The sequence below is a fragment of the Numida meleagris genome, chromosome 18 (genome assembly GCF_002078875.1).
Source record: "Numida meleagris isolate 19003 breed g44 Domestic line chromosome 18, NumMel1.0, whole genome shotgun sequence".
Taxonomy (NCBI): domain Eukaryota; kingdom Metazoa; phylum Chordata; class Aves; order Galliformes; family Numididae; genus Numida; species Numida meleagris.
In genome coordinates, this window is record NC_034426.1 from 8,254,630 (window position 1) to 8,267,326 (window position 12,697).

Below are 12,697 nucleotides of genomic sequence, written 5' to 3' on the forward strand. Positions count from 1 at the left end.
TGCTTCCTGTGTTGTGAAGACTGTCCTCAGTCTGCACAGAGCAAGAAGAGGAAAGCTGATAAAAAGCTGAACAAATCTTATTGCCTGGTAATAAATTAAAAAGCATAAAATGAAAATCAGATCTTAGTGCGAAAAGTTACTTCTGTATAAGTAGGATATGTAATATTGTATTTCCATTAATTCTTTCCTGATTTGCTGACCGTGGCGTTTCTTTTCCCCTCTGAAGTAATCAAATTGGATGGTACCACTCCCGTTCGATACGGCCTGAGATTGAACATGGATGAAAAATATACGGGTTTGAAAAAACAGTTAAGTGAACTCTGTGGACTAAAACCAGAGCAGATACTACTTGCAGAAGTGCATGGTTCCAATATAAAGGTAAAAAAAAAAAAAAATTCACTGCTGCAAATTTCTTACCGTTATTTGTGTACGTTGGCATGTGTCTTCATTCTTTTTGACATTAAGCTTTGTATACCAGAAATGTGAAATAATTTAACTGAAAGTGTGATTAAACAAGTCAGTTTGGCGGTATCTATATATGATCTTTAATTTATATTTCAATCTTAAACTGTAGTTTAACTTGCTTTAAATTAAAATCAGAGTAAGCTGAGCAAAGATAAACCACTTGTAAATAAAATGAAAAGTAAAAGCTTGCAGAAGTTTTAATTGAATTCATTACTAATGATATTTTTTGGAGAAACATGATATAATCACCCTGTAACAAATCTCAGGTGAGAGTGCTGTGATGAGCTTAAGCACTGCCAAGAGGCTGGAGACTAAAGTGGAAGTTCTATACAGAGTGTGTGGTATGCTTACATTGGCACAAAATCTGCTTGTTGGCTGTTCTTTCTCCTTCGAGAAAGGTGTCAGAAAGCAGTTAATTGATAGGTGTACTGTTTTCAAAAGAGCAAAAACGTGTTTGGAGTCACAGAAGTACGTACGCATCTGACTGATGTTCCCTTTTTCAATGAAGAATTTTCCTCAGGACAACCAGAAAGTCCGGTTATCGGTGAGCGGGTTTTTGTGTGCATTTGAAATTCCAGTTCCAGGATCTCCTACATCAGCATCAAGTCCTGTGCAATCAGGTACAAGAAAACAAAATTATTTCCCATTCATGTAAAATACTCAGTGCTTAGGTACTGCAGAAATTCAAGAGAAAAACCTTACCAGTTAGTACAGTGTAAAAGAGACTGGAAAAAAAGACACAAGTCCAAGTTGTGACCTGCAGAGGTGCTGTGAGCAGTCTCAGTGGGGGCTGATGGTCTGTGATCCTTGTTAGGGTTATGCCCAGCACAGCACTCTGAGGATCACTATATACTCATTTTAGTTAGAAAGATGCAAAATATTTTGTTATTTGTGGATTGGCACTGAAGTAGAATGTATTAAGAAACAAAACAAAACAAAAACCCATGGTGTTCAGTTTCGGCTTTTGTTTTTTTGTTTGTGGTTTCATGGATTGTAAACACCTCTGTTATTCCTTGCTCTTGCATGCTCTGGGTTTTGCGAAGTTACAGGCAAATAAAAGATTATGACTAAAAGATTACCTAAAAAGCTTGTGATGTGTAATGGTTGGTGAAGATGAGTAAGAATGTAATTGTCTATCTACAGATATCTCGACTGGGTCATCGGCTAACGGAGCACCCAACATAATGATGAACGGGGACCTTCCCAAACCAACCCTGATTCCGAACGGAATGCCAAATACTGTAGTGCCATGTGGAACAGAGCGTAACCTTGCCAACTGGACTCTCAACGGTCACGTGCCCTTGCTTTCTGATAGCCCATGTACAGGGTACATAATTGCAGTCCACAGAAAAATGGTTAGTAGGTTTTTGCATTCGTTTTAAATTATTTGTGTAACACACTTGGAGAAAGTCAGTGATGGTATTCTATACCCATATGGTAAATCAATATGTATTTCTTATAAGGGATCATGAATATGTTTCCCTACTGTCTGTGCACCCAGTTATTTGGACACACAACTCTTGTAGATTTAAATTGTAATGTCTAAAGTTGGTGTATTTTTCTTGCATTAGTGTTGGCGTGCTTCCCAGTTCTCTAATGCTGAGATGCACACTTGGTTGCTCGCTAGCTCCCTGATTTAAATGTTCTAGGATCCTTTGAGCAGAAAATATCCTCCTTAGAGGAACTACTTGAAATGTTTCTTCTCCGTTATGTGGAACAGCCTTATTTCATACTCGGAAACAGAGTGAAGATGCATAGTATATTCATGGCTCATTCTGTTGGCATTAACTACTCTGTCACAAGCGTCTGTAGTAGTGTTGAACTCCACATGCCAGAGCTGGATGGCTGACCACCTCAAATAGCCGTGCATTTGGTGTGCGCTGTCTTGTGTCTTCAGAGCCTGCTGACATTTCCAACTTAGTGGATGTGGGCTGGGAGGCTATTATAATTTACTGCATGTTTGTATGAGGCTTTTCTTTATTCTCTCAAGTTTCCGTTCCCTCAAGTTCGGTAGAATTTCTTGGGTGATGGGTAGAATGCTTCTGAGCCATTATGGCTTGCTAGTTGTGCTCCTCTCAGTAAGAGGAAAGAGGAAGCTATTCTAGCAGTCTCTTTTCATCATTGTCAAAAACCTAATTGATGGGAAGGGTCAGTTGTATACAATTTTTGCAAGGCCATAGCAGCTTACTGTACACAGGTGTCATTAAGTCAGTGTGTTAAATCTTTGCTGCAAATGAGAGGTGTGGCACAAAGGCCAGTTTGTCTGCATGGAGTAAGATGTGTATTCTGTAAACAAAGGTTCCCTTTCTCTACAGAACATAAACTTGCCCAGTATAGATAGAGGTCGTTTGGGGGCAGGTAATAGCATCATTCAGTGTCTGTCTGCATTTCAGCATTGCTATGTGATGAGAAAGATAAGAAATGTGCATCATGTGATATACAAAAAAAGTACATAGTTGAAACAGATGTTTGTTGATGTGGTCAAGTGCTTAAATAACATTGCTGTGATACCATAAAATAATACAAAAAGGCTTTCAGGCAGATTCAGTGAAACTGAAAAAAAAGGTGAAAAAATTGCTGAAATAGAGCACTTCTAATAGAATTAATGGCTTGTTTTAATTGCTGAAACATAAAATATAAAACGAGGTCAGCATGCTAGTCATTATGGTAATAGGAGGTAATGTGTGCTTATGAGTCATTCTTTTTTTCCCACTTATGCAGATGCGGACAGAATTATATTTTCTTTCATCTCAGAAGAATCGTCCTAGTCTCTTTGGAATGCCACTAATTGTTCCCTGCACAGTTCACACACGGAAAAAAGATCTGTATGATGCAGTATGGATTCAGGTTTCCAGGCTTGCCAGCCCCCTCCCCCCTCAGGAAGCCAGTAATCATGCCCAGGACTGGTGAGTTTGGCATGCCGGCCTTTGGCTTGGGCTGTGTAATATGGTAGCTTAGATTTGTTTACAAGATTTTAAAAATACTCTGTTTTCATCTTCATGAATTTTAACTTCTCATAAAGCTCTGTTGAATGAGTATATGCTTCTAAATGTATAATTAAGCTTTTAATGCCAACTATTCTAGGAATAATTTTGTGCACTTCTACCTCAAGTGATTTCTGCCTATGGATTCCATCTAGTGGGTTATTTTTGTAAGAATTCACCTTAGAGTCCTGAACTTTAATGAGAATAATTAAAGAAAACAACAGTCTTTCAATTCTTTTACTGTAGCTGCGTACAGTAAGCCTTCCAGTTGCACATAAAGGTATGCTTGGCACAACTTAATTGATTCATTCTCATGCACTGATTGATAACTCATTCAAATGGAAAAACAATGCAGTTGTCATGTGATTGCATTTCATGTATCTTAACAATAAATTACTGCATAGTTTGTTATTCCAGGGACTTCTAACAGTCATGTACGTTATGATTATGTTGTGTTCTCTTCTGTTCCAGTGATGACAGCATGGGATATCAGTATCCGTTCACCCTGAGAGTCGTTCAGAAGGATGGAAATTCTTGTGCTTGGTGTCCATGGTACAGGTAAATTTTTAGACTTAAGGGAATCACTTCAGCAGAAATGTAATTTACGGTGATGGGATTTTGATATATTTCCTTCTTCAGAGCTAATACCAATAAGAATCAAGAATCTAATTTAACCAGCACCGTCCCATGGCAGACTTGCACTGCAGAATAACTTTTGTGACTTGGAGAGCTGAAAGTTCTGCTGACAGAAACCTTAAATTTGGAGAAAGTCAGGAGATCATTAAAAAAAACACGCAACTTTTAACTCCTTAACATACTCTGTGTGCCTATATGCAGACACATAATGTACGTGTTTGGGTGATTTGGGGGGATTTCATACAAAATCGAACTTTTAAAATATGTAGCTCTGCCCTCGCAGTTTCTCTGCCGCTTGGGGAGTAAGAACTGAAATAGGACAGTTCGATATTCACCCTGGGCACGTGTCCTAACAGACGTGCTACTGAAAATTCCAGACCTTTACAATTAGCTAAATGTGTGTTTGCTTGTGGAAACAAAACATGGGATTTATTTGTGTGTGCGTGCAGTAGATAGTTCTGTTCAACATTATACGCAGGTAGATAGTTGGGATTACTCAACTGCTTCCATTTATCATGTGGATTAAAATTCTGTACTAAACCTGTCCTAATAATTGTTTTGTAAAAGTCTCTATTTTACACTGAAGTGTGAAGTAATGTAAAATGGGACAGGCTTTGGGCAGCGTACATCCCACCTCTAACTTTTTGTCTTAGATTTTGTCGTGGCTGTAAAATTGAGTGCACAGAGGATAGAGCTTCTATTGGGAATGCTTACATTGCTGTAGACTGGGATCCAACAGCACTCCATCTGCGCTACCAGACATCCCAGGAACGGGTAAAATTGCAACAGAAACCCTTTGTTATTTGTTAGTAGTTCGCCAAGATTAAGTTAATGCATAGATTTTTCTAAGGATGCCAGTGTCATGAACAGTTATCCATGTGAGTAAACCTATTTGATTCATTGAGTCTACAAAACAGATCTGAAGGTAGACACGTAGCTGAGTTGAACTGGAGTAGCTAACCAGAATGTTGCACTTTACGGATTATCTTGTACGCCAAGAATAAGGGCAGTGTGTTAGTCGTATGCTTGCCTCTTCATAATCAAAATAAATTTTCTGCTAAAATTGAGCACGTCTAGTTCGCATCCTTAACTAGTGTATGATGTTTTTAGTGTGATACTGCAAACAGAGGCTTCCTCTGAGCAATTTGTATGTATTTCCAAGTCAGATACAGTCCTGTCTCACTTTAGATTGTAGAAGAGCATGAAAGTGTTGAGCAAAGCCGCCGAGCTCAAGCAGAGCCCATCAACCTGGATAGTTGTCTTCGAGCCTTCACCAGCGAGGAAGAACTGGGCGAAGATGAGATGTACTACTGTTCCAAATGCAAGACCCATTGTTTGGCTACAAAAAAACTAGATCTCTGGAGGCTTCCTCCCATTTTGGTATGATATTGTTTAATTTTCCTCTACAGCAATAAAAGCAAAGGGCATTGGTTACAGATCTGAATCGCTAGTTTTGTCATCTTGTTCTGTGTTTTTGCTCATGATCTCAGAATGGCATTGACTTAGTTTGCAGCACACATTTCTGTAGTGCAGGCGAATAACTTGAAATAAACCTCATGTCCTTTTGAATCTTTTTAGCTGATACATTGCAGCAAGCGGTGGCATTTTGCATTCGGTTTCATCTGTTCTGACAGAGTTCACACTTAAGCAGTCTTTTTGGCAACGTGATCTTTTGTCTAGTTGTGTAACCACCTGTGTTTGTTGCTTTCAGTCTTGGTAGGTTATACAAAACACCACTATATTTGTCACTGTAGAGAAGCAAACTTTTCCATCATTTCCCCTTGAAAATGTTAGTTCCACAATCCAAATTGTCATGTACTACATGGTTACTGTTTTATTAATGAATGATAAAATGTGTATGCTTCAGGAGAAAAAATGCTTTCTAACAGTGAAATTACTCACTGTTATTTACTCACTGTGATAGAATCCTTTAATTTTCTGTAACGTGTTTCTCTCCTTAGATCATTCACCTGAAAAGGTTTCAGTTTGTAAATGGCCGCTGGATAAAATCTCAGAAAATTGTTAAATTTCCCCGAGAAAATTTTGACCCAAGTGCCTTTTTGGTACAAAGGGATCCAAGTCATTTTCAGAGAAAACTGTTACCTCCTCAAATTGACGAAATTCCTGAAGCGCGGACTCTTCAAGGGGACTCTAAAAAAATAGATCTGCAGATCACTCCTTCAGCAGAAGGAGATGCTGTGAACAGAAGTCCATCATCCCTCAACGCTGCAAATGTCATGAATAATATCAAAGGTAGGTAATTAGGTAAAATTTCACTAAAGCTGATAATTGGGAAACATTATATACTATTTTTTTTTTTTGCTGAAGCACTACGTTATTCTGAAACACCATTTCTATTGTTTGCTTTGGATAACTTAGTGAAGCTTTACCATTTAAAAAAAAAAAAAAAAGAACATTACCAAATACCAGTACTGCCCACACTCGTGTATAGCAGGCTGAATTGAGTCTGAAGAACGTGCTCCTGCATGAAAGTCAAATCTCAGTTGATAGGTATGTGTGTGCACAGCTACTTCTACTTTTATATAGCACTCATTAGTTGCAGTGGAACAGCGTGTTCTTTCAATGTTTGATTATTTGCAAAAATCTGGAGTGTGTGTTTACTTATCTTAGTAGTCCCAATGTTTTCTGTTCTAGCATCGCCATCTCTGGGGAGGAAAAGCGGAACCAGCTGTCCTTCAAGTAAGAACAGCAGCCCAAACAGTAGCCCAAGGACTTTAGGAAGAGGCAAAGGGCGTCTGCGGCTACCACAACTGGGGAAAAACAAACTGTCAAGTAGCAAAGAAAACTTGGACGGAAGTAAAGAAAATGGCACTGACCAGGAACAGAAAATTGCTTCTGATCGAAGCGATACTCTGACGAGAGGGCAGAATTTGGGTGGTAGTCAGAGTGAACTGTGTGCTGAACTGTATACTGCTCAGGACAATGAGGTAACTCTAGCCAACGGATACATTTGTGAACAGAACGCGTATAGTAATGGTAGCATCAATGGTCAGGTGGATAACCACAGCGAGGATGATATTGCAGATGACCAAAGAGAAGAAGTTTGTGTTAACCCTATTTACAATCTATATGCAATTTCGGTAAGTTGGCTTTTTATGCGAGTGAACTGTCTTTGTGGCATTGATTGACTAAACATGTTCGTTGTTTACTTTTTATAAAGAAAAGATTTATCAAGAAGGAGAAAAAAGCGTAGCTAGCAAAATAAATCTGCCTTTAAAACTGAATGAGAAGTGTCTCTGCATAATGCTTTTTCTGCTTGATCAGATCCAGTCATTTAATAATAAAAAAAGAGTAAACACAGAACAGAATTAGCAGGAGCACTGATATCTTTTATGAGATGAGAAAAATAATGAAATAAAATTGGATAGTAAAAGGAATTGAAGGGCAGAGGGAGACTGGCTGTGGATGGGGCATGCTTAGCTGCTGGGGCCAGTATGCATGGAGTGTCTTTGGCACACGCAATGTGCTGCTACTTCAGAGGAAAGAGATTGTGTTTAAGAGAGTCTGTAGCATTTAAGCTCCTTTGGCAGGTAGAGATTGTCATGAACCGTTGTTACTCAGTAAAAAAAATTGTGAATTTGTTCTGTGAATTCTCAGTTGTGATGTCTGAGCCAGAATTTTCTTCTTCTTTTTCCTCAGTGCCATTCAGGAATTATGGGAGGGGGTCATTATGTCACTTATGCCAAAAACCCAAACAACAAGTGGTACTGCTACAATGACAGTAGCTGTAAGGTAAATCTTCTGTTGTAACAAATTGCAGCCGCAGGTAGCTAGATTCAAAGGAACTTGCATTTTGTGAGAACTCTTCTTTTAAAATCATAAACATCTCCGAAGTTGCTTCACAGAAGTATTGTTGTGGTGTTTCTTTGTTTTTTAACTAAAATTGTACATGAGGCTTCTTTCAAGTTAACATTTGTTCATCAGCTGCTATCGTGTGCTTAAGGAAAGATGCTTGTTGTGTTTGAAGATGGAAATGCTACTGAAAATGGAAATCCAAGAATATTTTTTCCTGACGCTAGCTGTTTTGTATTCAGTTACTGAATACTTAAGTTCCAGTATTTCTGAGTATTGGCTCTATAAAATTTTCCAAGTATATAATGGAGCCTGATAACTGTAATAAAGAAGGCAGAAAATGTGATCCTTGTGGTTGTAAACAGCCCCTTAAGAGTCACCGTTTCCAGGGCAATCGTGTGTATTTGAAGTGGAGTGACAGTAACACAGTTGTACCAATGCCTATTTCAGAACGAGTTTTTCTGTTTTGCAGGAATTGCATCCTGATGAAATCGACACCGACTCTGCCTACATTCTTTTCTATGAGCAGCAGGGGGTAGACTATGCACAATTTCTGCCAAAGATTGACGGCAAAAAGATGGCAGACACAAGCAGCATGGATGAAGACTTTGAGTCAGATTATAAGAAGTACTGTGTTCTACAGTGAAAGGATGATCTTCCATGGACTGCTGGAATATGAGGGATAACACCCTGAAACTTACATTTGGCAAAATGTTATCGAGACAGATAAGCTAAGTGTAGTTATTGTACCCTGTGATCTGAAAGCACAAAAAGAAAACCCTAACTAAACAGCAGTTAATATAGAGATAGTATCGTTTTGTTCTGTTGTCTCACTACATGCTCTAAATGTTTCTGATGTTAGACATCAGGCTGAGACTGCCATTGGCCTTTAAATAAAATGGTTTGAGAAAAGCCGACTAGGACCAAATAAGAGCTAAATTTAGTAGTCCAAATAAGAGCTAAGCAAAGTAGTGTAGAGTTTATCAACTATTCTAACAACCCCCTGAAGTTCTCCTTAGATTTAAAATATGGGGAAAAATGTAGTGTTGTCTTTGGACAACATGATGTTGCTACCTCCTTTTTCCTGCAGTTTTATTGCATTTTACTGGCAAAACAGGGACAGAAAGAGAATGGAAAGCAGACAAATCGAAAGAGTGAACATCAAGAGCGGGAATGTTTTCCAGTTTTGCCACCACTAATGTATCAGTTGCTTTCTTTCTGCATGTTGGGAGCACAACCAAATCCTAATTTGAGAAGAGATTAATTTCTACACTTGAATGGTTTCTTTTAACTGTGTTTTCTCCACGTGTTGGCTGTGCAGATCAACATGTTTCAGGAATGGCTTTTCTGCCTGAGGATTGCTATCTGAAACTTTTGAGATGACTTGAGAAGAAACTTCAGGTTGAAGAGTAGCGGTGATTGCACGCATGGTGTCTTAAAATGTGCACATTGCACAAGATGTTCCCAGCTTTTGGAAGGAAAGATGCTTGAGCTTATGTTTCATGACTGGTGTTGCTTTTAAGTTTGCACTTTTAAAAAATTCATATAATTCAAAAACAGTTTGTTTTTGTTGTTGTAAGGGCTCTGGAGTGAATGGCTGTGAATTAATCCACTGTGTATTTCAAACCAATAAGAAGCTGTGGTTGTCAGGTAGCTATCGTAGCATTCATGGGTTTTTATTTTTTTATTGATTTCTTAATTTAATAAGGTTTCTTTTTTCAAAATTTGGTTGCCTTTTGGAATCTTCTGTTTTGCAACGGGTTATGCGTATACTTGCAATTAAAACAGAATTGCTTTTCATACCCTTGCAAGATGCTCTTTTGAGTTCATGGGCTTATTGCGTTGAAGGGAAGTATGAGCAAGTCTTGGAGGAGACCAGAAAAAAAGATGGTTATTCTTTGAGTAGGCATTTCTTTAAACGTTCTCAGTGTTAGTGTCTGCATATACAAATGAAAAGTTTCACACTTTCGCCCCTTTGTTCTTCAACTGAATCTCAGATGCTTACCGATTTTGTCACGTGTCATCTTCCAAATTCTTTAGATTTCGTATCCTCACTAACAGTTGATACTTACGTTGTTGATCTCTGAAATAAATTTTAGGCTTCTTTTTAATGCGTTTTACAAGAATGCCAAGCCTACCAGTAAGTGTATAATTTCCAGAAGGATCGGGGTTTTATCTGTTTAAGAAGTTAGATCAGCTGGTCTTGCTGTCTGCACTCAAGCGAAAACCTCCCTGTCTCTGGAGGTCGTGCCTCCGTCAGGACAGCAGGTCAGTTCCAAAATGAGTATTGTCTTACTTGTGAAGTGTTGCTCCCTATCCCGTACACTCTTATCTTTAAAGTGATATAAACATTGAGACTGAAGAAAAACAAATGGCGAACTTCTAGGTTAGAAGCTTTTTTCAGTTCCCATTTGTCTATTCCTCCCTCCCCAAACTCCATGAAAAGTGAAAGATTTTCAACTGATTTCCTTTAAAATGTTTTATTTAAGCAGGTAGCACAATCTACTAATGTTATTTGATCTTCTGTGTTTGTTACGTTGGTTGTAATTAATTTTTTAAATTAAATTAATTCATGATTTAGTAGTAAATTTATTAAGTTAACTATTAACTACATTCACTTTGTAAATTATTGTATAAAGCTTATTGACAATGCACTGACTTTAGAAAGATGTTAATGTACATAAATACCTTGTAAATAAAATAGTGTTGATGTACTGGAATATGAGCTGTATTAAAAAAAGGTATTGGTAATTGTATATGGAGTGAACCCGTTTATCTGTAACTATATTATTCAAACAAATTAAATACTGTGGATGCAGATAGTGTCGCCTCTTGTCAGATATTTTTAATAGCTCTTTTCCTGCCGTGAAGTTTCTGTGCTCTCTTAATTAAGCTCAGATGTGTTTTTCAGCTCCAGAGACTGAAACGTGTGAATAAGCATCCAGCAAGTCCTTGTAGTTTGCCCAGCATTGCTCTTGGCAGAGCTAAAATAACTCGATAGTTCTGCAATTTAAGTTATTTTAGTTTTCCATTTGAGGACGTTCTGTTAAGTTTTTAGAATTAGGCCATTTCATCCTATTTAAATGTGAGCCTGTATGCATGAGAGAGAGCGGCATCTATTTCCTTCTTCGAAATAAGTCTGAGGAGCTAGTGCACTGAATTGCTTTGAATTAAGTGATTCTCTTTTTTTTGTGGTGTGTTTTTGATGATAGCTCTGATATGAGATCGGTGATGACTTAAATTGCAGTGGGTGAACCTGAAATTCCTAGCTAACTGCCCTGGGAAGCCTTCCGCAGATCATTAAAGTGGGGGGAAAAGTCTTTAATATTTCATTATTTTTGTTTGCGTGTTCGGGCGATTGAAATTCAAGCTATAAAACTTCATTCCGGGTTCCCACACAGTGCTAAGCGAGGCTTGCTTGGAGTTTAACGGAAAGTAATCAAAGATGTCACTTCCCAACGCTCCGTGAATAACGGAGCCCCGGGAAGCCCCGCGCTGAGCCGTGTGGGTGCAGGGCGTGCTGCGAAGCTGCCACGAGGCTGCAGCCGGGAGACGGAGCCGGCACCGCGCGAGGGCAGCGCTGCCCCGCGGCCACAGCTCCGCGCTGCCGCGGAAAGCAAAGGTTCCTCTCGGTCCCGCGGCAGCGACGAAGTGCGAGTTTTACGGTGCAGGAGCATCTCCGGCATGTTGCTTATTGCCGCGGGGTTTTGCCTCACCAGGTAGAGCATCTTCTGAAGTGAGATTTGTATCGTGTTATAATAGAATCTGAAGTAAATGGCGGTTAGTGATTCTGTGCTTAAGCATTCTTTTTTTTTTTTGTATAATTGATCAATAGACATCTTAGATCGAGCAGAATACTTGCTTTCATCAGGTGGAAGTAACATACTGTTCATACAAAAAGCACGGGCCAAAGGAAAATGCAGGTTTGGAAGCACAGTTCTTAGTACCAGGCTGAGTGCGTGAGTGCTGCTTCTGGATGCTGCTACCCAGTGTGTGTGCTTCACCTGTGCAAACCCGCGACCAGAGAATGAAACTGCTGCCTTAGCCAGCAAAGGAAAATCTCTGTAGCTAAAGGAAAAGAGTCACATGGAGCACAGGCAGTCGTAGCTTCCTCCTGATTTTGTTTTATAACCTGTTACGTCTGTAAAATGAAGGAGTAACTTGTGCTGCAAGGAGAAGGCCAAGTGTTGCACCTCGATGTTAAAATGCTTTGCTTAGGAATTGTAGCAATTGTCCTGTGGATGTGGTCAGTACAGAGTGGGATGTCTTCACTTGCTTTACAAGTCTTAGTAAATGTTTGCTATCATGCACCACTAGCTCAGTAGGTTGTTTTTTTTTCCCCCGGTTTCTTTATGAAGGGAAAGAAAGCTTGAAGTCAACTGAAGCCCATCTTATTTCCTCAGGTAGTTTTGCAGAGCAGAGTCTCAGGCAGCGGGGGCTCGGAATGGCTCCTCAGCACCATGACCTCAGCGAGCGACCACAGCAGAAAGTTCTTGGGAGAACATTGCACGGGATGCAAAGTGATCTTGGCGTGGTCTGAGCAGAGGATGTTGGATGGACTGCGCTGGAGGAAGCGTGCCTTGTACACGTCAGATGCATAACACTGATGTGCAAAGAAAAGAGATGGGAAGAATATTTGGGAAAATACTGGCCTTTGTAGTGAGAATTGAGTGACGTTTCCTCTAGGATCTTTTCACGGCGTACACGTTTGCTGATTATACTTTAATGCGTGACACTGCCTTTGTGATGTGCCCTACTGATAGGTTTTAGTTGAAGCAAATTGTCACGTTAACAAAGCG

General features: G+C 39.3%; 1 protein-coding gene across 2 annotated transcripts in view; it reads left to right on the top strand.

The window, feature by feature from the left end:
• The window catches only part of USP32 (ubiquitin specific peptidase 32), a 60,707-nt gene extending 49,989 nt beyond the window's left edge, over positions 1-10,718 (top strand). For both annotated transcript variants that reach the window (XM_021415735.1, XM_021415736.1), the window contains exons 24-34: positions 227-378; positions 974-1,085; positions 1,609-1,820; positions 3,187-3,371; positions 3,921-4,007; positions 4,739-4,859; positions 5,274-5,465; positions 6,047-6,338; positions 6,741-7,186; positions 7,746-7,838; positions 8,371-10,718. In XM_021415735.1, the coding sequence (XP_021271410.1) occupies positions 227-378; positions 974-1,085; positions 1,609-1,820; positions 3,187-3,371; positions 3,921-4,007; positions 4,739-4,859; positions 5,274-5,465; positions 6,047-6,338; positions 6,741-7,186; positions 7,746-7,838; positions 8,371-8,544 (2,066 nt within the window). In that variant the 3' untranslated portion in view covers positions 8,545-10,718. The remainder of the gene's footprint in view (positions 1-226; positions 379-973; positions 1,086-1,608; positions 1,821-3,186; positions 3,372-3,920; positions 4,008-4,738; positions 4,860-5,273; positions 5,466-6,046; positions 6,339-6,740; positions 7,187-7,745; positions 7,839-8,370) is intronic.